This window comes from Dipodomys spectabilis, unplaced genomic scaffold, assembly GCF_019054845.1.
Source record: "Dipodomys spectabilis isolate Male_0828 unplaced genomic scaffold, ASM1905484v1 ptg000046l, whole genome shotgun sequence".
Classification (NCBI taxonomy): Eukaryota; Metazoa; Chordata; class Mammalia; order Rodentia; family Heteromyidae; genus Dipodomys; species Dipodomys spectabilis.
This window is the reverse complement of record NW_024870723.1, coordinates 7,060,327-7,086,153: the sequence shown is the minus strand read 5'-3', so window position 1 is coordinate 7,086,153 and position 25,827 is coordinate 7,060,327. Positions and strand designations below refer to the sequence as shown.

At 44.6% G+C, this 25,827-nt stretch overlaps 1 protein-coding gene across 1 annotated transcript in view; it reads left to right on the top strand.

Annotated features, from left to right (window-relative positions):
* The window catches only part of Ttll11 (tubulin tyrosine ligase like 11), a 226,743-nt gene that overhangs the window by 92,799 nt on the left and 108,117 nt on the right, over positions 1–25,827 (top strand). The window contains exon 6 of the mRNA XM_042678654.1: positions 980–1,095. Within this exon, the coding sequence (XP_042534588.1) occupies positions 980–1,095 (116 nt within the window). The remainder of the gene's footprint in view (positions 1–979; positions 1,096–25,827) is intronic.

The following is a 25,827-nucleotide window of genomic DNA, read 5'->3' as shown; positions in this document are numbered from 1 at the left end:
CATGCTAAGATTCAACATTCTCAAATTTTTACAGCCAAGTTTTCTTTAAGTCAAATAATTTTAGTTGATCTGTTGAGCTCTGAACAGAGTTATTAATATAAGACCTTTCCGACCTATGATAATTTCCCAGCATGCCGTTCTTCCCATTTTTAAGGTCTGGAAACTTAGAAGCAGCTGAGCCTTTCCATCAGCTTTGACATGAACTAATTAGTTAGCCTCAGGAGATGAACTAATTGAAATTCTATGAATATGATTTAGCCATGTCGACATACTTGAATCACTAAGATAAATAGTACATTTAACAGGGATTATATTTTCCCCTACTCCATCCCAAAAAGAATGCTCAAAAAAAAAAAAACTGTAAGGAAATAAACCACCCAATTTGTCATAGGTTTCAGAATGATTCTCTGGATTCTTTTGCTTTTCTTATCCCATTTCTGTATTTATGAATTTTTTGTGTGTACATTTTGTGTGTATGTGTGTGATTTGTGTATGTGTGTGTGCGCGCGTGTGTGTGTGTGTGTGTGTGTGTGTGTGTGTGTGTGTGTGTGTACTGGGGCTTGAATTCAAGGCCTGAGTGCTGTCCCTTAGGTTTTTTTGCTTAAGGATAAGGTCTACTACTTGAGCTTTTTGGTGGTTATTTGGAGCTAAGAATCTCACAGACTTTCCTACCCAGGCTGGCTTTGAACCGTGATCCTCAGATCTCAGCCTCCTGAGTAGCTGGGGTTACAGACATGAGCCACTGTCACCCAGCTTGTAGTTCCAAATTTTGATAATCCCAAAACATGGTGCTGCTATTTTTCCTTCATGTATTTTGTGAATTCCCAAGAGGAAATGAATAGTGTTCAGGCAGCATTTAAAAACCCGCTTCTATAGACCAGCACAGACAAAAAGTGATGCTGCCACCACTTGAACTAGTTGGAGGTGGCCCATTGATTGCTATGGCCTGACTATAACACAGAGCCCTTACCCATTCAAGCTTTCTCCAGGGGTGTTTGAAAATGTCCCCAGCCTGGTGGATGAAGAGGTGAAAGTGGCTGTCATCAGAGACACTCTGCGCCTCATGGACCCACTGAAGAAGAAAAGAGAGACCCAGTGAGTTTGTTTTTTTTTTTACATCATTCATTGCTGTCAACTTGACTTATTTTAAGCAGGTGAGTTCAATTTCTCAGAATCTATTGACATGTAAGATTGACTCAAAATTGGGAGTTAATCTGACAATTGGGGTTCTGTGACAAATTCTTGCACTGATCGTTCCCCAAATCTGGCATCTTCTGAGCTTCCAGTCTGCTCTCTGCTTGTCCACTCCTGGTCACATGATGCTTCTCTTTGAAATCCGCAAGCAAGGAAGCGTAAAGGAAAATGCAAGCAGCCACAGATGGCTGGCCATACAAAGAATTGCCTCCATTTTATTTTCTTTAGGATATTTATGCTCTTGCAGTAGAAGCTTTTCATTTCAATGTTTGCAGCGCCAAGTGCAATGATCTTCTAACATCTCTCGTCATATATACAGCAGTTAACAATTCTCCATCCCCAGCCACCCAGTGGGGACATCGGGATATTGGCATGCACGTGTCCCTGCCTGTCTCTCCACTGAGTCACCCCAGAAATGGATGACATTTCACTTGGCTATTTTGTTTGTTCCTTTTTTTTTTTTTTTTTTTTTTTACCAAGTTCTAGGCTCTTATAAAGTAAGGGTTTAGTAAATATCATCTGCTTATGTTTCAAGCAGAGCCACCAAAGACAGGCATTTCAAATAGTACTTCTCATACCCACTGACAAATCAGATTGACCCAAATGCACTCAGACATTTAAGCACTTGCCAGCTAGGGCTCAAGACTGGGCGGAATGCTAACTTCCCCAAGTAAGTGATGTGTTCAGCTCATCTGTGAAGGCTTCTCACCAATTGGATTCAAGCCCAAATACTAGTACACTCCCTTTACAGGAGTGCTGCTCACACTTGGCATATGCCATCATAGTAGAACCACCTGTGGAGCTTTCAAAACTCCCAGTACCAGCCAGGTGACGGTGGCTCACGCCTGTAATCCTAACTACTCAGGGGGGTGAGATCTGAGGATCTCAGTTCAAAGCCAGCCCAGGCAGGAAAGTCTGTGAGACTCTTATCTCCAATGAACCACCAGAAAACCAGAAGTGGTGCTGTGGTTCAAACGGTAGAGTACTCGCCTTAACATGAAGAGCTCAGGGACAGAGCCCAGGACCCTGAGTTCAAGGCCCATGACTGACCAAAAAATAAAAAAAGTCCCAGTACCAGGCCTCTGCTTTTAGAGAGGTTGATTTGAATTAGCCTGAGCTAGAAGTAGCCGCAGACATTTTTAGGCTTCTTGAGTGCTCGTATTGTGCAGCCAAGGCCGAGCACCATTGCCTTTGTAGGATTTCTCATCTCCTCAGGTGGGTTGGGTGGCACCTGCTCAACTGAGTTCTCCCCTACAGTGCTGAGGCACAGGTGGCCCAATGTTGGCTTGATCCTATCAAGAATGTCCACCTGCGGTATGTGTGGACCTGTCCTGCAGACCGGCTTCCCAAGGATAGGTGCTTCAAAGTGGCAATGTGCCAGGGCTACAAAGCCTCTGAACCAAATGAGATGTAGGCAAATAATGGATCCACTAGTAAAAGCATGCAGCTGTTTTCTTTATCTCTCAGGAAAAGTTGTGCTTACAATGTAATTTGTTTAGATTAACCAAAATAAATCTCATTCCTTAGAAAACTCTATCCTTTAATAGTGACTGATCTCATCAGCAGAGATGAGGTACCGGGGGATGGTCTAAACTGTATAGAGACATGAGTAGCTTTTGGTAACAGCATGGCATGGGAGTTCAGTCTATTTTAGGATGGCTGCGACCTCTGGGAAGAAGTGCATAATCTATTAAGAAGGTCATGGCCCAGGGGAAGAAGTTCATAACCCATTAAGAAAGGTCAGACCTTCTTAATCTCTGAATAGAATGAATAGATGGAAAGGTTCCACTGTATTTCACATTGAACAGCATTGAAACAAACTTAGCTTTCTTTTTCTTGTTTTAGTTGTTTTCTTCCCCCCCACCAACACCTGTACAGTCCATAGGAGCTTCAGATTTGAAATTTAGTAGTAATGGGGAAGAGAACCATTGATTGGGAAGGATGAAAAAGGCATTTTATAACTTATCAAGTCATAAGTAGCAGCATCTCATTTTTAATTTAAAAAGCATTGATTTTTTTATTGATATCTTGGAACAGTTAGAACTTCAAGAACCTGACTTCAATTCTAATAGAGAAAGCGTTTCATCTCTCTCTTTTCCTATCTACAGTGTAAGGGTGGGTGTTAATAGCTAACTGCCGCTTACGGATATTCTTCCTTAATTTCACTGTTTAATTTTATTTTGTAAGCGAGCAATGAATATCTATGGAAGCACATTGTAATCTTTAAAGGGCATCTAGATATAAGAAATGCTTGTTTTCCTTTTCAGAAGTTTACCATGCAGAAAAGACAAGCTCTTTGTCTAGAAATATGTCAGGATAACTTGTAATAGCACTTGGTTTACGTCACCAGAAAACACACAGTTCCTAGTGCTGAATCCTGGCAGTCTATTTCTGAGACCGTCAGCCCAGCTGTATTAACTATAGTTTATTCTCCCCCCTCTTCTTCCTTCCTCTCTATTTCTCCCTTTCTTCCTCTTTTCTCCCTCTCCCCCTCTCCTCTTCTCCTTATTCCTCTCTTCCCTTCCCTCCCTTCCTCCCTTTCCTTTCCTCTAACAAGGTCTGACCTATGTGAACCAGGTTAGCCTTGATTTATGATCCTCCTTTCTCAACACTGAGTGCTGGGATTACAGACATGCCCCACCCAATCCAGCTTTAGAAGCAATGTCTTGTGTTTGCATAGTCTCTGACCTGAACCTTTGGGGGGGAAATGGAATCTATCACCTTCCCCTTCAATTTATTCGCATAAATCCTTTCTTGGAGGCTCTTTATCATGAAGACTATTGAAGTGGGGCTTCAGTTGCCCCCTACATGCTGAAGAAGAAGGCAGGTAACCTGAGCTCCTCAGGTCCGTGGCTGCTCCAGAAAGGTGCAGAGGAAATGGAAGGATGCCAGACTCGGCACCAGCCAGGGCTGGGTGAAGTCCTTCATCTGGGACCATCATGTTAAGAGCTTGGCTAAGTCTATTTGTTCTCTGATCTGGTCTGTAAAGTGGAAATGGAGACGTCTCTGTGGTTGAGTTGTCATGGTATTGCCATGAAATGACAAGTGAGAAAGCCCTGTGAGCCATTTTACTGGTATTGACATCCTGAATGTAGATATTTCTGGCAACTTTTCTCCTTTCTTAGGAATCTTGGCACTTCAGGACCCCCAAGTAATATCATGGAAGGTAGAGGTAGGCTAGGGAGCTCTGAGGGGATTTTACTGATATCACGTTGTCTGTCTGTGTCTAAGAGCTTGGTTATAGTCTGTTTACCTCTTATTCAGAAACTGTTTTACCTCTGTTCAGAAACTGACTTAACATGTTCATATAACTACTTATATGATTCATATGTACATAGGAGTCATATATTTATATATGGCCCAGAAGCCTCTTTTCCCTCAGTAACATTGCATAGTACTCTTGCTATGTTGTTTACCTTATAACAACTGAAAGAGATGAGTCAGCTGCCAGAACAGTTGTGGTCCTAATCAGAGATGCCTGTCCACTAAATATTTTACTGAGAACTCTAGCTTCACTTCTGACCTTGACTCCAAATGTCTCTCTTTAATTCTGCACCATGCTTAGAACCAATAGATGAATCCTCTAGCTTCTATATAGAATCTAGAATGAAGATGAAACATTCTAAGAGAATGAAGAACAATCTCCTAAGAGCTCTCAGTTTCAGGGCTTGATTGTATGCCCAACCAAGGTGTCTTTTTACAATCTTAGAAGTTCTCTGTACTGGGTGGGAACTTATTTCAAGTGCTAAAGTATGTGCCTAGCAAGGATGAGAGTCTGTGTTCAAATTCCAGTACCATTAAGCAAAATTAAGCTGGGTGTGTTGACATAACCCGAGCTGCTTGGGAAGCAGCAATCAAGAAGATTGAGGTCAGCTTGGGCACAAAATAAGACCCCATCTCACCAAATGAAAGCTGAGCTCAGTGGCACTTGCATAAATAGGAGGGTCATGATCTAGGCCCACCCAGGCAAAAAGTGAGACCTTGTTCAAAAAAAATAATAAAACCAAATGGGCTGGAGGCATGGATCAGTAGTAGAGTGCACACCTAGCAATTAGAAGACCCTGGGGGGGGAGGGCTCCAAAAAAAAAAAGAAATCCCTCTAAGCTTAGCCCCGCTACTTGATGGGGTCATGTGTGTTACTGAGATTCCCTCAATGATAGTTGTCTTCATAGACAACTATAGTTCACGAAGATGGATGAGAAGATGCATTCCAGTCTACACTAAAGCATGCCCTCACCTATAAAGGTCTTTACCTTTCTGACAGACCCATCTTTCTTCTGGAAACAGACTCTTGCCAAAGAATCATCTGACTATTGTGTTGAATGGCCCATCCTTGTGTCCGTGGCTGACCTTCGGTTGAAATTCTAAGATAAATCCCCTGATACCAAAGGATTCCTTTGTGGCCAGACTCTATAGATCAGTTCAGAACACCTCAAGCACCTTGAAGATTTCACATAAATAAGTTTGGGTCACAGAGAGGTGGCTCTTTTCATATTCATTTGCATCTCATTTGCATTATGTGTGGATTACAAAAATAAGAACTCATTCATTTTGAGTATTTATTGAGCACTTACTGTGTTCCAAGGGAAGCCCACAGAAGCAAATTAACTCACAGGCCATAAGAGGAGGCAAGACCCACATATGAGTATATATAAGGTGACAAGTACTAAGTACTATAAACACAAAGACAAATTGTCAAGGGAGGAAAGTGTAGGAAGAGATTATTTCCTGATGTGAAGCATTTTTTTTTAACTGAAGAAAGGTGGCAGTACAGCTGGGGTTTAAAGGACAAGTAGGATTTGAGTTACGAAGAGAAAGCACACCTGTGCTGGAAGAAGCAAAAGCCACAAGCTCTGTGCAGAACCTGGAGTGTTCCCATAGGCTGGAGAGACAGGTGTATGATATGGATTGGTAGAGAGGAATGTGGGAGTTGGATGGAAACTCAAGGCCAGCGGTGGACACCCTTGAATGTCAAGCTAAAGAAACCCAAACTTATTTTCAACCTGTAATATGTGTTCAAAGATATCTGAGCCCAGGGATGAAACATCATTTTGTGTATCTGGGCATTTTTCCTGGAGGAAAGGCCAGGCGTTGGATTATGTAAAACCAACTGTACTATTAAGATGGGAGGCACCCCTCACAAGTGTCCAAGGTTGGGTTTGGATGGAGACATATTGCCTGTCTGTGCTTCAAAGGTCTCTGACTCTGGTGGCTGTCAACAAACTAGAAAAATGTGCATGTGTCTCCACGGAAGAAGAGACAGGAAATGACTAATGATAAATGCATCATTTTATGTGCAAGACACAAAACAAGGCATGTCTCTTCCATTTGAAAATGTGGAAACATCAAGTGAGAAGTAACCAATAAGATCCTCTTTTGCATGAAGTCTTTTGAGAGGGAACCATTTGCGAGACTTATGGGGAGGTAGAATATCCTGAGACACCGCAGCAGTGTCATTTCGGAGCTCTGTTAGGCTGTTGCTGAGCCCCTCTGAGGCAGATAGGCGCACTTCCTTCTGCCTGTGTGGGGACAGGATGGGAAGCTAGATGAGGGCACTTGGCCCATCAGTCATTGTTACGGTGGAAATGGCGATGCTGACTTCCTCAAGGGCATTTCCAGAGTTATCCCAGGAAGGGTTGGGTAGCAAATGTGTTTGGAAATGTTCTCACTCACTGCTCCATCAAGCCTTAAACAACAGTGTATTTTTAAAATCAGAAGTTGTTCACTTCTTGGAAGGACACAAGATTCAGTGCCAGTTCCACTCGGACTCAATTAAGTTCCTATATGTTCCTCAGGCCAGTTTTCAAGTCAGTAAAAACTAAAAAAAAGTAAAAGAGGTGGGAGAAGGGGGGAATAATAGTGGGGCCTATTTCACAAGGAAGTGCTTGTTGGGTGCTGATTGTATACAGCAGGGGTTAATGCTTGCGTTTACTCCCATTTCTTCCTAATAACCACTGTACATAATGGGGACTGTGAAGACTTCTATTTGACCAATAAGGATGCCACCACCAAGGTGTGGCAGGCTTGACAGGGATAGGTTGAGATTCAAAGCAGGTCTACTTGGTCCTTGTCTTGAGGGGGAAGGGACATGAAAGCTCTTGGTTCACTGGAGAGCAAGTGCCTGGCTGGGCACAGGGCACACATTCCCTGATTGGGTTTGTGTCATACAAGGCTGTCTGTCTCACTTTCAACTTCGGGGGCAGGTGCTTGTCTCTGGATCCCCAGGGACCAAGCACAGGACCCAAGTAAGTGCGTCTGAGCGAGGGAGTTCAGTGGCCAGCTAGGTAATGTGCCACACCAGAAGGAATAATGTGCAAGAGCAGAGATATAAATCAGGATCCGTATAGGACAAGAGATGAGACAGAAAAGGGGACAGGTTGAAGTTTCAGAAGAAGGCAGGGTAAGCCAAGGGCTGGGTCAAAACCTATAAAATCATGGGCATTAGACCTTTCTGAGGATGTAAGAATGACAAGACCATCCTTTTTGCAGGCCTGGCAGTGTCAGGGCAGACTTCTCAAAGCCTGGGGCTTTGTTCAAAGGAAGTGAATTGAACTTAGGCATGGAGAAGGAGAGATGCTCAGACAAAGGGTCAGGTAGAGGCTCCATGTCAGACCAGACTCCAGGCATGCTTCCCAAAGGGCATGGTGGGGAAATGGGACAAATCTGGTGCTGGTGGCTCATGCCTATAATCCTAGCTACTAAAGAATGTGAGATCTGAGGATTGTGGTCTGAAGTAAGCCAGAGCAAGAAAGACTATGAGACTCTTATCTCTAATTGTCCACCAAAAAACCAGAAGTGGCACTGTGGGAGAGCACTAGCCTTGAGCAGGAAAGCTCAGGGACTATGCCCACGATCTGAGTTCAAGCCCCAGGACTGGCACATAATTTTAAAAAAGAGTAATCATCTATTGTCAAAAACTACTGAAAAATATACAAAATAAAAGTTCCATCAAGTTCAGCTACTCTTGTGGTTAACTTTTCAGTTAATACTGTGTAGTATTCATCTGTATTCTTTTATAGTAGGGGCAATACTGTGACACTCTTGTATGCTGCATTTGTTTTCCTCCATTTTGCATAGCAGTAATGTTTGCCTTCGGATTTGTAACTCTTGGTGGGCATCGTTTGCATCAAACGGCTGGATCAGAGTTTGCCTCCCTATTGTAGACTGCTTCAGTTTCTTTCTAGCTCCTGTGCTGCAAGCTGTATGGGTGAGAGAGAAGGGTGGGAGTAGCAGGGAGTGAGGAGCCCCCCTGGGGTTTCTGCGCAGCTGGGAGCAGAGCAAGGAAGAGCAGGGACCCTTGCGTCAGGTGCTCTGAGGTAAGCCCTGGCTCTGCCCTTTATAGCTGTAAATGGTAGCGCCACCCCCGCCTCTGCGCCATAATTTCTTCATCCATAAAAGGGAGTTTTCAATAGGATTTTGTTTTTTTTTTCCCCCCCAGTCTGCAAAGCATCAGGAAGTTCTTCATTTAGAGAAAGGGAAAATGTTGCTTATTCCCAAGAGAGTACTTGTCAAGGGGAATGTCCAAACTGGATGTGTTGAAATAAATTGAACAATAGATGGAACCTGGAAGTTGTGTGTGTGTGTGTGTGTGTGTGTGTGTGTGTGTGTGTGTGTGTGTGTGTGTGTATTTTGTGTTTTTTAAGGGGGAAAAAAAGGTGTGAAGGAAGAGGTGGTAAAGTAAGTAGGAAGAGAGCTACAGCAATGACAGGTTAATCTTTGGCTGTGGGGATGGATTTGATTTCCCTCTAATTATCTGCTAGATTAAAAGAAATGAAAGATCAACATGAAAGCCAGTTCCAGTAATCATTTGAAGCCCTGGGTTATCACACCAAATGGTTGGCAATATTCACCAGCTGTTTTCTTTCTTTCTTTTGTTTTTAAATACTATTTCTAGTTCTTCCGTTGCCTTCAACAGCACAGGAGCCCCCTCCAGCTCTTGTGGCAGAGGCTAATGTGTGGGGCACAGGGGAGGGTGGAATCTGACCCAGCAGAGGGTCCTCCCCCACGGTCCTCCCCACTCTCCTGCGCCTCTTCCCTGTGTGTATATCATGACGGTGTCAGCAGGGCTCATCTAGCCGTGGAGCCTGCTCTCAGAGGATCCCTTCTTCCTCCCCACCTCGGCAACTCTGCAGGGCTGGCCTGAGAAGCTGCTAAGGAGAGAGTCAGGGAATGCACGAGTGGAGGCATATCTGCATGCGTGAGAGTGTTGATGGCTTGTGACACAGGGACCCTGTGCCGGAGGCGGAGTTAGTGATGCACCTGCGCCTCAGTGACAGAGCTGTACAGGACGGCGCGCGTGTGGAGGCCACGTAGAAGCCTCATCAGTGGAAACAAGTAATGGTGAGGCTGTGAGGCAGGGCAGGCATGGGCCTCAGAGCAATGAGAGACTTTCAGAATGTTCACAGGGATGCTGTTCCTGAAAACCCCAAGCTAGAAGCAACCTCACGGCCACCCACGGAAGAACGCACTCACTGGCGTGTTCACTCACTGGCATGCTGTACGTCAAAGAGAATTCACACACCATAGCTCCCCGCATCAATATTGTTGTGAGCCATAAAAGCATATCGACAGTATGGTTCCGATGAAATCAAATTCAAAACAGGCAGAACTAAGCTTTGCTTTATGGAGATGTAATCCTAAGTAGTACAAATATGAAGCAAGGTGAGAAATATGATCAGAGAGTTGTCATGGTTTCCTGCAGGGAGAGTGCTCTGACGGGTGCAGGTGGGAGGCTGGGATCTTGGTCGCCTCCCTCTCTCCTTCCTTCCCTCCCTCCCTCCCTTCCTCTCTTCCTTCTCTTCTTCATTCTCTCCTTCCTTTCCTTCCTTCCTTTCTTCCTTTCTTCTCTCCCTGCTTTTTTTTTTTCCAACAAAGTCTCACTATGTAATCCAGACTGGCTTCAAACTTACCATCCTCCTGCCTCAGCCTCCCTAGTGCTGCAATTACAGACAAGTACCACTGTGCTTGGCTCCCTGTTTTTCTTAACCTTGTAACCTGGATAGAAGCTTACTCTTTAATTTTTTTATCCTAAAGGCAATGGGCAAGCTCTAAACAGCAGGTTGACACATGAGGTTTGTGTGTTAAAGTGGTCCCTTAGTTCAGAGGGAGCACTGACTCAGAGGATGGATGAGTTGGGAGAGGTGGGGTCAGGTGGATGAGGCATCTATGGTAAGGATGGTGAGAAGCATCGGTACCCGGAGGTGTTTAGGAGGAGGCATGGACAAGACTTGATGATGAACAGAAGAGGCTAGCATGAAGGAGAAACCAAGAAAGGAATCAGGATTATCAGCTTGGTGGTTGCTGGGAGCCCCAAGTAGAAGAGCAGCTTTAGGGGAGCCTGAGGGGGGCTGTGAGGCTCCAGGGGACATGGGTACACTTCCCTGTGCACCTGGGTACAGGTGCTCATGAGGGGCTGAGGCCTATCACAGGAGGAAGAGTTCCCCAGGTCTGTATGACCTCATTGGCAAATGTGGTAGTGTAGAGTGACCAGGGACAGGGGCCTGGCTCTGATCCTGACTGTCACGCTTTCTGACCTATTCCTAAGGCCACAGCAGCACATAAAGCCAGGCTGGCCTGGATGCTGGGTACAGAGACATCTTCTGCCATCTTTAAGCTGCCTGTGTGTCTCAGGCATGCTGGCTTAACTCACTGTTAGGCTCCTAGAGATGTGCAGCTGCCTTGGGGTCCTGAAGAATCACTTAGCCCAGTTGTAAGTTGCACCCATGTCTAGAGAGGGGTGGGGATGAAGGAACTAAACTGAACAGCAGGCAAAGGGCATTTCTCTAGATCCCCTGCCTCAGTGGGCCTCCTGGGTCAGTGCTCCCTCTGCTCATTACCACCGTTGTCATCATCACCCCCATACTGCATGGATCTCCGCTGTCTACAGAATCATTTCAAAATAAACCTTATAAATTATACTCACTCGACCTCATGAGACAGGCAGGCAGGATAGCAGTCATTATCCGCATTTAGGCAAGGAAACATAGCCACAGACGGTACAGTGCACCTCAGGTTGTAGGTCTCTGTCTTGGCCACATCTAAGCTGAGGGCTGAGACCTTGGAGAGTAGGATTTCTGCATACCAGGACCTCTGTTAGGGGCTGTAAGGGACAGAGACGGGAATCTGACCTTACAGGGCTGATCTGGAGGTGTGGCTGGAAGCCCTCCTATTGAGTGGGAAAGGGGACTGTTTATCTTAGAGGAAAGAAGAGCTGAGGGCTATTGCTTTTTTTAGCTTAAAAGGTTGTTAGTGGGTGACGGGATAACTCTGCAGGTGCCAATGAGCAGAATAAGGGACCATGGCTAAAGTTTGCAGAGAGATTTAAGCTCAATGAAAAGAAAACTTCCTTTTGCCTGAAATTAGAATCGACCCAAATGAGTGATGAGTTCCAAGTAGCTGGAAATAATCAAACCAAGCACAAATAGCCATGTGTTGTAAAAGAACACCAGCTCTGGAATAAGCAGACGTGGGTCCAGTTCTCAGCCGTGTGCTCCTGGGTGAATCACATGACCTCCTGAGGTCTGCGGACAGTGGTGTCTGCATTGCAGGTTGGTGGTTTTGTCAGGCAGCTATTGGTGTGATGAAATGCCTGAGGTAAGAATAAGACTCACATAAAAGAGGAAAAGTTTGTTTTTACTCAGAGTCTCAGCAGTTTCGGTCCAGAGTCAGGTGGCTCTGTGGTGAACAGAAAAGCATGGCAGGGGCACGTGGTGGGGTAAAGTGGCTTACCTCATAGCAGCCAGGAAGCGGGGCCTGGGGGGGGGGGGAAGGAAGACTAGGGACAAGACATATTCTTCAAAGGCATTCCCTAATAACCATACTTCTTCCAACTAGGCATCGCCTCCTATAGTTACTCCCACTTCTCAATAACCCAACAACCTAGAACCCCATCAATGGATTAATCCAACAATGGGATCACAACTCTTATGATCCACTCTCCTCTTAAAGGTCCCACCTCTAACTATGCTCCACTGGGGATCAAGCTTTCAACACAAACTCCAGGGGGACAGTTTGAGGATCAATAAGATACCAGAGCAGGTGCAGCGAACCCTCATTCCACAAGTATCTATTTAGGAGTAGAGGGTAGACAATCCAGTACACATTCCAAAGCCCTGTCTACACTGGCCTTCTCCTCACCTGGCTCAGGGTCTCCTTGTCAGTCCCTGAAATTGAGAAGGAAGATACCAGATGTGCCCTTTGCTCTTGAAAACATGGATGCCAGCTGTGTAGGAGAGGAATTCCAGGGTGCTTGGTACCCAAAGCAAGCATGTAGAAGTTATATAAGTCCTATGTGGGCATGTCTCTTTGGCTTCAAGGACACCCTTGTCTTTCATAAAGAGGAGGGCTGGGAATTGTGGCTTAGTGGTAGAGTGCTGGCCTAGCATGCATGAAGCCCTGGGTTCGACTCCGCAGTACCACATAAACAGAAAAAGCAGGAAGTGGCACTGTGGCTCAAGTGGTAGAGTGCTAGCCTTGAGCAAAAGAAGCTCTGGGACAGAGCCCAGGCCCTGAGTTCAAGCCTTACGACTGGCAAAAAAAAAAAGAGAGAGAGACTACCAGAGTTAGGCTGGGATACAAGCTTTCAAGTGCATTGCCCAGTGCAGGGCCCCAAGGGTAGGATTTCTGCTGGATTCATGAACAGTAGGCCTTAGCCTACTGCTTAGCCATGTGCCATTCTGAGGCTTTAATGACGCAATGAGGAACTGGTTCGAAGCTAGGGGAAAATGAGGAGAGAGAAGGGGTTTAGGGAGAGTTAAATATCAGGACAGGGACAATGACTGAATTATATCTGTGGAGACTCCTCTGGCTCGGTCTTACCTCCATGGTAGTGAGGAGAATCTACAGACAGGCCACACATCCCTCTCCTGGGGTTGAGATTGGGGTTCCAGTGGCAAGTCTCAGGCCTTAGCCATCCTGCCTGGAATTGAGGATAAAACTACACCCTTGTTACAATACCCAAGTAGGTCACCATGGCAGCTGGGAAGGCAGCACTGGACATCAGTTTCTGTAGAATGACCCCAAGGTGCTCTCCTACTGGCACTTTGGTGTCTGCTGACTACTTCCAGCTAAAGTCAGCACAGGCTGCAGGACTGGGGAGGGAGGGGGGGGGGTGTAGAAACACTGGTTATAGATCTTTAAAGATGGTGGCTGAACTGGGGCAGAGAAGCCCAAGCTATCTAGACTGGAGATAGTGTTTTTCAAATTTTAGTGGGTGTCAGAATCACCTGGAGGGTTTGTTAAGCCTAGATTGCTGAGTTGTAGCCTCAGAGTTTTTGATCATTTGCATTTTGGGGGGGGGGGGTCGTTTGTGGGGCTTGAACTCTGGACGCTGTCCCTGAGCTCTTCAGCTCAAGGTAAGCACTCTACCACTTGAGCCACAGCGCCATTTCTGGTTTTCTGGTGGTTAGTCAGAGATAAGAGTCTCACAGACTTTCCTGCCCAGGCTGGCTTTGAACCATGATCCTCAGATCTCAGCCTCCTTAGGATTACAGACATGAGTCACTGGTACCCAGCTCATTTGCATTTCTGACCTGTTCTTAGGTGACTCCTATGCTGCTGGCCCACCAACTCCCATCTTTGTATCTGTCCCAGATACAAAGCAGCCCTTCAGCCCTTCCCGGGGTTTAGAACTGGGGTAGACCTGGGATTTGTCCTTATGCATAAGAAATAGGCAATGCCCCTGGGAAAGGAGGCAGTGGAGATTGAGTTTACCAATAACACAGACTGCAAGATGTCCTTCAGTGAAACTCAAACATAGATACCTAGACAGTGCTTAGAGAACCACAGCACCAAAAAAAAAAAAAAAAAAAAAAAAAACCCACAGAGCTATGTCATTCATTCACTTTTTTCACTTTTTTTTTTTGTCAGTCATGGGGCCTAAACTCTGGGCCTGGGCGCTGTCTCTTAGTTGTTCAGCTCAAGGCTAGCACTCTACCACATGAGTCACAGCGCTACTTCCAGCTTTTTCTGCTTATGTGGTGCTGAGGAATCAAACCCATGCATGCAAGGCAAGCACTCTACCACGGAGCCACCTTCCCAGCCCCTCATTCACATTTTTATATACGTGTTTTCTTCTTTCCTTTAGTGAGGGTTTCTTAAGACAGGTGAAATATTAAATGCTTGTCAAAGCTAACCTTTAAGGCACAATCAAACCCTCTTAAAACAATTCTTTTAATGAGGAAAAAATGTGCAACATTTCCCCCCTTTCATTCTCTTCCAGCTGGTTTGCAAGGCAAAGTCCTACATGCATTCTTAATTTGGACTCAGCCTTTCTCTACAGCAGACCAAGTGGTGGGGAAATTTTTTTCTTTAGGCAACAGCAACATTTCTGTCTCATTTGTTTCATTTTTTTTCTCTGCAACATGGCAGCTTGTGGGACTGCTAATTTGAACTTTGGACTTTCTAGCAATGCATCGCTCATGATCAGTAAATATATCAGGCTGCAGATTTTAGCCATTTAATTATTGAATGTGGAAATGCTTCTTTGCCTCATGAATATTTTAAAAGGGAACAGTAGACAAATTGCATTTGGCTTCTAAATTTCAATATACTTCTGAAACACTTCATATTTCATCATTATCTGAATACCCTATGCTGTGAGCTCTGTTTCCCCCCAGGGAATTTGGTAGCAGAGTGACTTTGCTCAAAACTGTAGAGAAGGCCAAGACATTTACAGGGAACAGGTCATCCTCAAACCATTGGTGTTTGTCCTTGGCTCTGTCAATGTCCTTATTGGAAATGGGACTTGAAGCAATACGTTCATGGAGCAAAAGGCAGAGCCCTAAGGAGCTAGTGGCCCATATTTGAACTTGACTTGTCCTCTTGCTCTCTATGAAATTTGAGATAATTAACTTCTCAATGCTTGTTCCTTCATCATGTATGTAATATAAATAACTACTAGCCAGGCTACACCTGTAATCCTAGCTACTCAGGAGGCTGAGATCTGAGTATTACATTTTAAAGCTATCCTAGGCAGAAAAGTCCATGAGGTTTTTATCTTTAATTAATCTGCAAAAAAAAAAAAAAAGATAAAAAGTTGGAAGTGATGGTATGGCTTAAGTGGTAGAATGAAGAGGAAAAAAGCCAAGCAAGAGCTTAAGGGCCTTTTAGTTCAAGTCCCAGTGCCTGCACACACACACACACACACACACACACACACACACACACACACACACACACACACACACACACACACACACACACACACACACACACACACACACACATGAAACAGCTATTTCACAGGATTATTGTGATCAATAAATGAATTACAGTGCTTAACATACAATATACTGCTGGGACATAGGAAAGATCTAATAAACCGTAGTTATTCTATAATCGTCTTCATTTTTTTCTATTTTATAAAGTCCCTATCACAGTGCCAACCACATAACATAAAAGATAACTATTATTACTAACATTAACATCATTATAATTCTTACAGATGGACAAATATTAAAATAGAGTCCTCCCTTGGTATTGTAGGAGATAAATTCCAGGATCCCCACAGTTCCAAAATCTGGAGACTCAAGTCTCTTCAAGGATCTCCATCCTTCCTGTCATACCTAATACAATGCAAATGCTCTGTAACTAATTCCTCTACTGTATTCGTAGGGAATAATGACCAAACATTATCTATACATGTTCAGAACAGATGTAATTTTCCCCCCAAATATTTCAGATCCTTGGTTGGTTGGAGCCTCGGGATGCAGGATCCATAGATACAGAGGGCTAACTGTGTATTGCTTTCTCTGTGCAAATTATATGTGTTTTATTTTGTAAGATAGGAATTTATAGAAGCAAATGGGCAGCTTACTAGTGTTCAGCAAAACTAAAGTAAATCAACGGTGCTCATGTAAATAGTTTAATTAAGATAACCTGTGATGCAAAACATGTGTTCAATTTGTGCCTCAAATGGAAAATGGGTTCCATAGGTTTCTATTGAACTTCTCATTATTGTGACACAGGAGTGGGAACTTTAAGAGCAGTCTTCCCATAGAAGGCAGTGCTGACAATGGGCTATAATCTGGCTAGGAAGTGAGGTCCTGCCCTTGAGTGTCTGCCCTGCCTAGATGCACTCTGTATTTGACCTTGAGCACAATTCCACATCTTCCTAAGCTGTGGTTTGTTCATCTGTAGAATCTGTTCTGTTGAGAAAATGCTGCAATTCTTTTAAGTGCCTGTGATTTATTCTACTTAAAAATAGACATAAAAATAAAGAGGAAGATTTCATCTGTTGACAATCCTTAGATTCTGCAAATTTCACCCATTGCTTTTAAACCACCAGGTATGAGGTGGCGATATTTGAGGGCGGTTTAATTGGAAGTCATATTTATCATGGCGAGTGTATGTGCTTGTACTAAATGTGTTTTTGACAGTCTCTCACCATCCAGCCGCTTGCTTCCAACTGGAGTGATTTGCTTCTCTATTGCATTCAGACGAAACACTTCAGTACTGGTTAGAAACGTTAATTAGTTTGAAGAAGAGAAACGGGATTGTGTTTCTTAAAATAGTTCTGGATACGGAAAGCTATTTTTTTTTGGTGCTCTTATAATCTGGCTGCTTCATAAGGGTGACATTATGAGGCTTTGCATATAGCCTCTGCTATATTCATTGCTGGCATCTTTGAAACTGGTGAAGCAGTGCTTGTAATTAAGGGACAGAATGACAATCCTCTCTATGTGGAGCTATTTTAGATATAGCCCAGTGACTCTCATGGTTTGAATCTTAACACATATTCTGCCAGTTGTTTGTTGGTGAGAAATCTTTCTTCTGGTCTTGGAAGCTCACCATGAACGTGGCCTATGATTATACACCAGTGTAAATCAATATAAACAGACCAGTAGCACTATGGAGTGCATGCTGTGCTGGGAAAGGCATGAGTATTTGTGTGGGGATACCTGGGCTACAGTTCCGGCTCTGCCCTTCACTTGCTTCAATGCCACACACTGTGGGCCAAGTGTTGAGCTGGGGCCTGTGGATGCAAAGACAATGTAGCATGACCCTGTAATGTGGGCTTTCTGCATCTTCCCAGCAAGTGGCTGGGGCCGAACTGCTGAGGACACTTTCTGACATTCTGTCAGCTCTATCTCTAGTCATAATAGTCTCAGGCTGCCGCTTGAGTAGGCATTATGCTAGAACTCCAGTGGCAGGTGGAGTATAGCTGTTTTGAAAGAGTGTGGTTATTTGGTGAGGTGAGTGATGTATGTATTACAGCATTTCAGGTGGGCCTGGTGGTCTTCATAAATGGATTCCGGCTCGTGCTTGGAAATGCTTGGCTAAATTTGTCCTAAGTACTGTTAACATTCAAATCAGTTTATGTGATATCTCTGAGTTGGTGGGAGACTGGCACTCTTTTGATAGAGGAGGTGTTCATTTGAACTTATGTTTCTCTTCTAGTTTGTTGCGCATTAAAGTCTCTCTCTCTCTCTCTCCCTCTTCTTTTCCCTCTCTCTCCCTACCTCTTCTTCTGCCTCCTCCTGATACTGAGGTTTGAATTTAGGGCCTTATGCTTACATGGTTTGCTTGTTTGGCTGGCTCTCTACCACCTGAGCCAGGCCTCCTTTTTGCCAGTTATTTTAGAGATGGAATCTGGTAGGCTTTTCTGATCAGGCTGGCTTCAAACTATGAACTTTCAGATCTCAGCCTCCTGAGTTAACTAAATTTATAGGCATGAGCCATCAGCCCTGCTACATATAAGTCAATTTTGGTGCTATTTCTCCATCCCCTCTTTTTTTTAAATCTTCCTTAAACTACATGGAATAATCTCAGCTAAAGGAGCCATTTGCATGCAACATAATAATGTATCGGCTATTTATCATTATCTGCCCACATTTAAGCTCCTTTCTTTTTGTGCTCTGTCTGTAAACCGGAAATTCTACTGAGTTAGTCAATAATAAGACAAAAGAAGAAAGATCTAAAATACCACCTGCATTGTGGGAAACTGCAGGGTTGGGGGATACAGGCAGAGGAGCTCCCTGGTGCTGAATCCACTCAGTAGGCACTCAGTGGGTTCCCTGACCCCTACTTACACTATTGTGTGAAACAAAGCCTGTCCCATAAGCCACAAGCTTCTCACCTAACTCATAATTCCTCCAAATTCATAATCGCCAAAGGCCTTCTGTCTCCTGTTAGAAATAGTGTAAGACCAAGAAGCCAGGAATGCTACGCTAATACATTCTGGACATACTACACTACTATGGCAAGAACCTCCAAGGAAGAGTGTACACACACTGAAAGGAAACTCTTTGGAGTGTGACAGACCCAGGTTCAAATCCTGGTCTTTCTCCTTGAGGCTGTGTGATCCAGGAGAATCCTTACCTTCATTAAATGAGATTATATGTTAAAACAAAAATTCCAGGCACATGATAAGAGCTCAAAATGAATTACACATCAAGTGAGATAACATATGTAAATGTCCTCTGTAAATTATACAGATATATACATTTGCATCTAAATCAATACAGAAAAATGGTATTACTTATTGTAGTGGCTTTAGCAGAATAAGAAATTGCATTTATCATGCTGTTGAGTTCGTATCCTCTATTTTGGGGCATTTTGTGCCCTAGGCTTGTTACAGTCTCTTTCCTATTAGCGTTTACAAAGGAGATCCACAAGCCAGAAGGAAAGAAGAAATTAAATTAATGAGGAACTTGTGTGCATCAGAACGACCATTCCTCTGATTCCAGCTATTTTTGTAGGTCCTCCTGGAAGCTGTCATGTAATTCTGTAGCAGCCATTAGAACGTATTCACCATTTAATTTAGGCTGAGAAATCATTAGGGGGAATTTGACACAGGCCTGGCACGTTTATAAACTGAAATTCTGTCAGGCTTCAAGGGACAGTTCATTTGCTAGCAGCAGCCCTTGAAGTGCACCCAGGAAAGAAATGCAGGAGTGGACAGCTGTGGTTTTGCTCTGTCTGCTTCTGTCCTTCTTGTCATCATCATCCTGTCCTCATCACCTTTGGTAAGGATTGTCTTGGCCTGGTACTTGCTGGTTAAATTTAACCATAGACCTATCAGGTATACTTGTCTTCTTTTGACTGTTTCCATGGTTACCCAAGGACTTGGACAGAGTCAGGATTTGAACCAGGCTCAGCTCATTCCAGAGTCCTTGCTGTCTTGGTTAGGAGAGAAAGAGAAGCCTGAAGGAGGCTCTGGAAGGCTTTTGCAGCTTTTCTGTCATGGACATTTGCACTAGCTAGCATAGTTCTACTTTTTTTGGGCACATGTTATTGCCAATACCTAGTTCCAGCTTTTATTTGTTTTGAGATGCTGGGGTTTGAACTCGGGGCCTCCTGTTTGCCAGGGCCATGCCTCCACTGATTGCTTTTGCCTCGACTTGGATCCACCTATTTTGGCTTCCCACTGTGGCTAGTGTGACAGGCCAGCTTTCCTCTGTTGAGATGCAGTCTCATGGATTTTTTTTTTCCCCTTTTGCCCAGGCTAGCCTGAAACTGTGATCCTCTCTCTTAACTTAGGATGACAGGCATATGCTACTGCTTATAGCTATGGGTTGAGAAGGGATCGTGAGAAGTTTTCTGTCTGAGGTAGCCTTGAATTGTGATCCTCCCAAGCAGCTCCTCCCGGCACTAGGCTAAGCCACTGGTACCCATGCTCCATTGTAAAAGCAACATTGGTTTTCCTCCCTTGACCCCATGAGAAATGTTATTTGTTTCTCTGACTGGCAAAGCTCTCCAGAAGACCCACATCACCCATTCTGCTCTTCAGTCCTGGGGCCTTTCTGGGCTGCCCACACTATGCATGCCAGCAACCTCCCCTTTACTGCTCCCTGTTTCTGCAAGAAATCAGCTCAAAAGAGGAAAAGCTTACTTTGAATTTTTTTATATTTTAATTTTATTATAAAGGTGATGAGCAGAGGGGGTTACATAAGTCAGGTAAAGAGTACATTTCTTTTTGGACAATGTCACCCCTTCCCTTGCTGTCTCCCAGATTTTCTCTCCCGTCTCCACCCACAAGTTGTACAGTTCATTTTCAGCAGTGTCCAGTGAGTACCACTGCTGCATTTGCTCACCCTTTGTCCCTCCATTTCTGTGTGCCCCTGTTGCCCTCCCAAAGAAAGATAAATGAACAAACAAGACAAAAAGAAAAAAAACAATAAAAACCCCTCTTAACTTCCATTTCCTGAAATTTATTTCAATAAATATTATTTTATGTTTTATAGGCATATAGGCTTTGCACCTTTGTGTTCCTCTCCTATGAATATCCTCCTCTGCTCTCACTGTGTGTGAATGCTTGGAGTCCAGTAAAATTTATTATGTCCCCAATGTATTTTAGGTCTAGCTTCTGCATATGAGAGAAAACATGCGCTGTTGGTCTCACTGAACTTGGCTCACCTCACTTAACATGATTGTTCTAGGTCCATCCATCCCCCTGCTGATGTAATATTATTTGGGAAAGCTTATTTTGGCTTTCAGTCCAGGTTTGAGGCCTGTGGCAAGACATCAAACCATGGTGGGAGCCATGGTGGAAAGCTGCTCTCCTTGTGGGGGCTGAGAAGCAGAGAGTGAGGGAGAGAGGGGAGAGGCTCCCAAGGTCCCCTTCCAAGACAGGCCCTCAGTGACTTAACTTTCACCTCTTAAAGATCCCACCTTTCTCAGCCTTTAACCCAGGGGCCTTTGAGGAACACCGTGTATACAAACCAGAGTAAGCAGGTTTTAAAGGTATAAATTGCCATTTTATTTAATTTTTAAAAATGTCTCAAGCTCCAGGAACAGTCCTCTGTCTGCCAGACGTATTTTCGTTTCGCAGGCTCTAGCTACTCTCTAGAGTAGGAACCACACACGGCTCTGGTTCTGGAGTTGCCACGTTCCTGCTGTGTTACCCTAGGAAGTGACTCAGGAGAGGCTCAGCCTCAAATTTTCTCCTCCATAAAATGAGGGGGCGGGAGAGGATTGTGACTACTTCACAGGGTTCTTGCGGGGATTGAGTGAGATAGTGCAGCTGCAGGCTTGGCACAGGAGTGGCACATAGCGATTGTTGAATAAATGGCAGGCTGAGCCTGGTTGTAAAGTAGGTGCTCAATAAACAGGGACTACCTTTGTTCCTTTTCAATTCACAACCTCTTTCAAGTGTCTAAAAACACCACACCAGTATTAGTGGGCTTTACAGCTATGTAGCCCAGCTGGGAGTGGGGTGGTGTGTAGAGGAGAAACGCCAATAACTTGAACTCTACCAGGGTGCTGGTTGGGGTGATCAGCCTCTGTGAGTGTCTCCCACCATGCCAGAGTTGGGACTCAGCCCATGGAGGCAGCGAAGGACCCCCTTCCTGTGGACACCTCCCATTGTCCAATGGCACCTGAGCCTGGGAGCCCCACCAGAGACCCTGTTCACTCTTATGTTTCTTTCCCACCATCACTAAGTGACTTTGAGCCAAATAGCAGCCAATAGCAGCAAGCCAAATATATCTGTACCCATGTGGTGTCTTAATAAAAATTACAGATGTGTATTTTCTACATACTTGGGGGGTTCTCTCTCTAAAGAAAAGAAAAACCTTTCAATTTTAGCTGTGGGGAGTTGGAATCTTTTCTAACGTGCATTGTGCACCTGCTTCTTGAAATTGAAGAACATAATTTGACTTTTTTCCCCCTCTTTTCTTGGTGCCTCTGAATGAAGAGGTGTGCTAGTAAACTGGCTTTCAGAAAACAAAACAAAACACCTCCAGATCGGCAGTGTTTGTATATCTCCTTGGGGTAAATATTCCTGCCACAACTGATTTCCGGCTCTCAGTGGTTTTTAACAACCAGCTTGGAAGGTTCCTGAATATTCATGGACAGCTTGAAAAGAAGTGTGAGGAAACAGCAGAGCCCAGTGGGGAGGAGCAGCCCTGGGTAGCCTGGCCTGGGGCCTCACTTAACACTTGACACTTGGAATGACCTGGGACAGGCTGCTGACCCTGAGCCGCTTGCTATAAATGGAGGTAAAAGTGCTGCTGAGAGTGATGGTTAAACTAGAGAGGGCGACACTTGGCACATATCAGGGGTCCCGGTGGCCAGGTAAGTGACAGTGATTAAGGCAGGTTGGATGGGGATTCCAGTCCACACCTGATTGCCTCTCCGGGCCTGGCTACACATGGGGATCGATGGAGAACTTGAGAGCCATTCAACCAGAACTGGGCAGGGAGTATGGTTCAACAAAATGCATGGCTCAGCCATGCCAGCCTTCTTTGAGAGCTGCTGGGTGTGTAGTGTGTATGTCGCCTCCAGAATAAGTCTGCTTGGCCTGTAAACCTGCTGATGGTTCTTTGCACTAGAAGTTCGTGTTCTTTTATTGTTTTTGTTTTTGTTTTCTTTTGTCCGTCATGGGGATTATACCCAGGGCCTCTATCCCCGAGCTTTTTTTTTTTTTGCTCAAGGCTAGTGCTCTACTACTTTGAGCCACAGCTCTACTTCCGGTTTTCTGACAGTTAACTGGAGTAAGAATCTCATGGACTTTCCTGCCCTGGTTGGCTTTGAACCATGATCCTCAGATCTCAGCCTCCTTAGTAGCTAGGATGACAGGTGTTTGAGCCACCAGTACCTGGCTGGAGCTTTTTGCTATTGCCTGGCCTTCAGATATTAAAAGCATTCCCAACCCGTAGGTTTGTTTCACTGTCTCCAGTGGGCTGTAGTATATTTTATGTTTGCCTATTAAGTGGGAACTAAGGGTCTGCTGGGGCCTCGGGAGCAAAGAATTCTGGGATTGTACCCCAATACCTCACTCTTCTGCCACAGTAAGCTTTCCATGCCTTGGTACCTTTGCACATATGCTTCCCCCTGCCTATGATGTTCCCTATCTGTTTGCTACCGTGTGACCCCTCACCTTTCAGACCAACTGCAGGTCACTTTCTCCAGAAGCCCCCTCCTTGTCTCCCCTGGGGTGAGCCAGGGCTCAGAACTTTTGTGCCCACCCCTCGCCAACACTTATGTCATCACTAGTTTACATGCCCATTCTAATTCAATGAACATTTACTTGGTGCCAAACTGTGCTGGATTTATAGATCAGACACTCATACCATGAGGCCTTTAAGGCTCAGAACTACATTAAATTCATCTGTACTCCTGGCACTTGTCACACGGGAGCCTTTTCATATGTTAGAAAGACAGGGATGGGAAGATGGGAGGCATTTCTGGCTTGCTTGTGTGTCCTGTGCCAGGACTGATTTATGGTGATTAGATTGTGGACTTACTTTAAGGGATTTGAACATTGATTCTGCACATAGTGTTTCTCTCTGGTAGTGTCCAGAATGGAAGCCTTACACTTAGGGTGAGTTTGGAAGATGTGGGAATTAGTTGGGTATGTTGGAGGAAGCTGGTGTAGGAAGTGGAGGAAATGAGGTGATCCGTGATTGGATTCTAAAGGTCCTTGACACTACCCCTTCCCCACTCCAAGCTGAGGAAGTTTGAACTTCCCCGGGGGCAGAGGTGACAGCCCCAGTGACACTGTAGAGGAGAGAGGCAGCAGTATGGTCAGGAGTTAGGCGAGAGACTCCTTTGTGGCCGGTTCGCTGAAGTGCTCAGATCAAGTCATCCATCTTTGAGAGCATCCTTTCCCCCTTCTATCTGCATCATTTACCTTTCATTATCGATTTCATTATCTTCACAGCCCATCCTGGCAGGAATGGCCTGACACTGGGTGGAAGTAAGCTAATAGGGTCTCCAATGACCCCCTTCTTTGTTCATATCATTAACTTCTGCATTTTCCAGGGAAGATCTTATTAGAAGAAATCACTTGGGGTTTGTTTGCAGTTGTGTTTTCCAGGGAGAGGCTGGCCAGCAACTGTCCCTTGCACCTGACTCTACTCTGTATGTTTGTTTATAAAAGCAGGTGTTGCTCAGTGCTTAGGGAATTCAGATTTCTAATTAGTTGCTTGTTAACTCCAGGCCTCCAGACTGTGCCACCAACATTACTAGTTGATTCAGTGAAGAAAGCCTGGCTTTCCTTTCTTGCCTATAAACAAATATCTGACTCTTTGCCAGTGACACAGTTTTCTGAAATGCAACTTGCTACATTACTGTTACAGGTTATGGTGCCAGAGGCCATGCAAGTACTTTGCACATAGTTGTCTTGTGCAGTCTTTGAAGGATCATTGCAAATTCTGTTTTCCAAAGAGGAAATCTGGCCTTGGGGAACAGAGTCACTACCTAAACTCACAGGGCCATTATAGATCAGGCTGGGATATGAACTCAGCTCAGCTATAGGTTTGCTCCACACCTGCACTCATGTCTGTACTTCTTGTTACAATGTGTTCAGGCTTTCCACTTATTTTCCTTCTTTCATTCCTTCCTTCCTTCCTTCCTTCCTTCCTTTATTGCAGTACTGGGGATAGAACCCAAGGCTTCGTGCCTGCTAGGTAAACGCTCTACCACTGAGCTACATTCCCAGTTCCTTATGTTTAATAGATAGCGTTTTATGACATAGGAGTTTGGATTTTACCTAACAGCATCTAGAAAACAATTTAAAAATTTTAAATATAGTTTTTAAATACATTTAGCTCTGTAATAAATGCCACGAATACTTCTCCTATACTACTATTATTCCACTTGAGTTCACTTAAAGAAATAAATTCAATATTTACCTGCTCTACAGGAAAGCCCTAAATTCTAAAATTATCCCAAGGGTAAGAGTTTAGTTCTGCAGCGATTATTCATGGTGTAACCAGCCTACCTGGGCCATATTTATCATTTCATTTTTCCTTCCAGGAAGGTGGTAATTGTATATCACTTTGATTAGGGATTTGTAACAGTCACATTAATTTAGCTTTTTTACTCTCTTGCTGTTAGCTATTTTTAATATGAAGATTGATTTTTTTATTCTTTGATCAAATATGAAGAGACGAACAGGCTTATAGAACCATTTGTTCATGGTTGTTTTTTTTTTCCACATATTCTGAGCCTCTCTCGTGTGTAGGGTGATTGTTCGGGCACAGATGACCTGTGAATTCTGCTGTGTCTTGTAGTCCAAGGGAGGGAGGGAGGCTGCCAACCCACAGGAGCACAGGGAAGACTGAGTAGGAGGTAAGTGTGGAGAAACCAGCAAATATGGCAGTTTGGATCTGAAATGGCCCCCAGAGGTCCGTGTGTCAAAGGTTTGGTCTCCAGTTTGGCCCTATTGGAAAGGGTAGAGGTCGTAGGCCATTGGGGATGCTCTCAAAGGGGATGGGGGACCCCAGGCCTTACTTCTCCATCTGTTTCACTTCTGGGATGCTATGAAGTGAGCAGCCCACCAAGCTGTGCTGCCCCGCCTCAGCCCCAAAGCACTGTGGCTGCCGGATCATAGACTGATGCCTACACAACCGAGGCAAAATCTTTCCTCTTCTGAATGGAAAGCTGCCTGACATAGCTGTTTGTGCCCATTGGGCAATACCTAAGGACGGCTATTTAGGGAGAAAAAGGGTTTATGGAGCACACAGTTGTGTAGGTTCAAGGGCACAGCACTGGCAGTGGCTCACTCCTGGTGAGGATGCGTGTCACATCAGCTGTGTCACATCCCAGAGTGTGTCACATCATCAGAGGAGGAGGGGAATGGTGCAGAGCCCATGCAAGAACATGCGGCCACTGCTTGATACAGGAAGCCAGAAAGGACTGGGTGGGGCCAGGTCTGGCTTTTATAACCCTCTCAAAGCAGCTGTAATC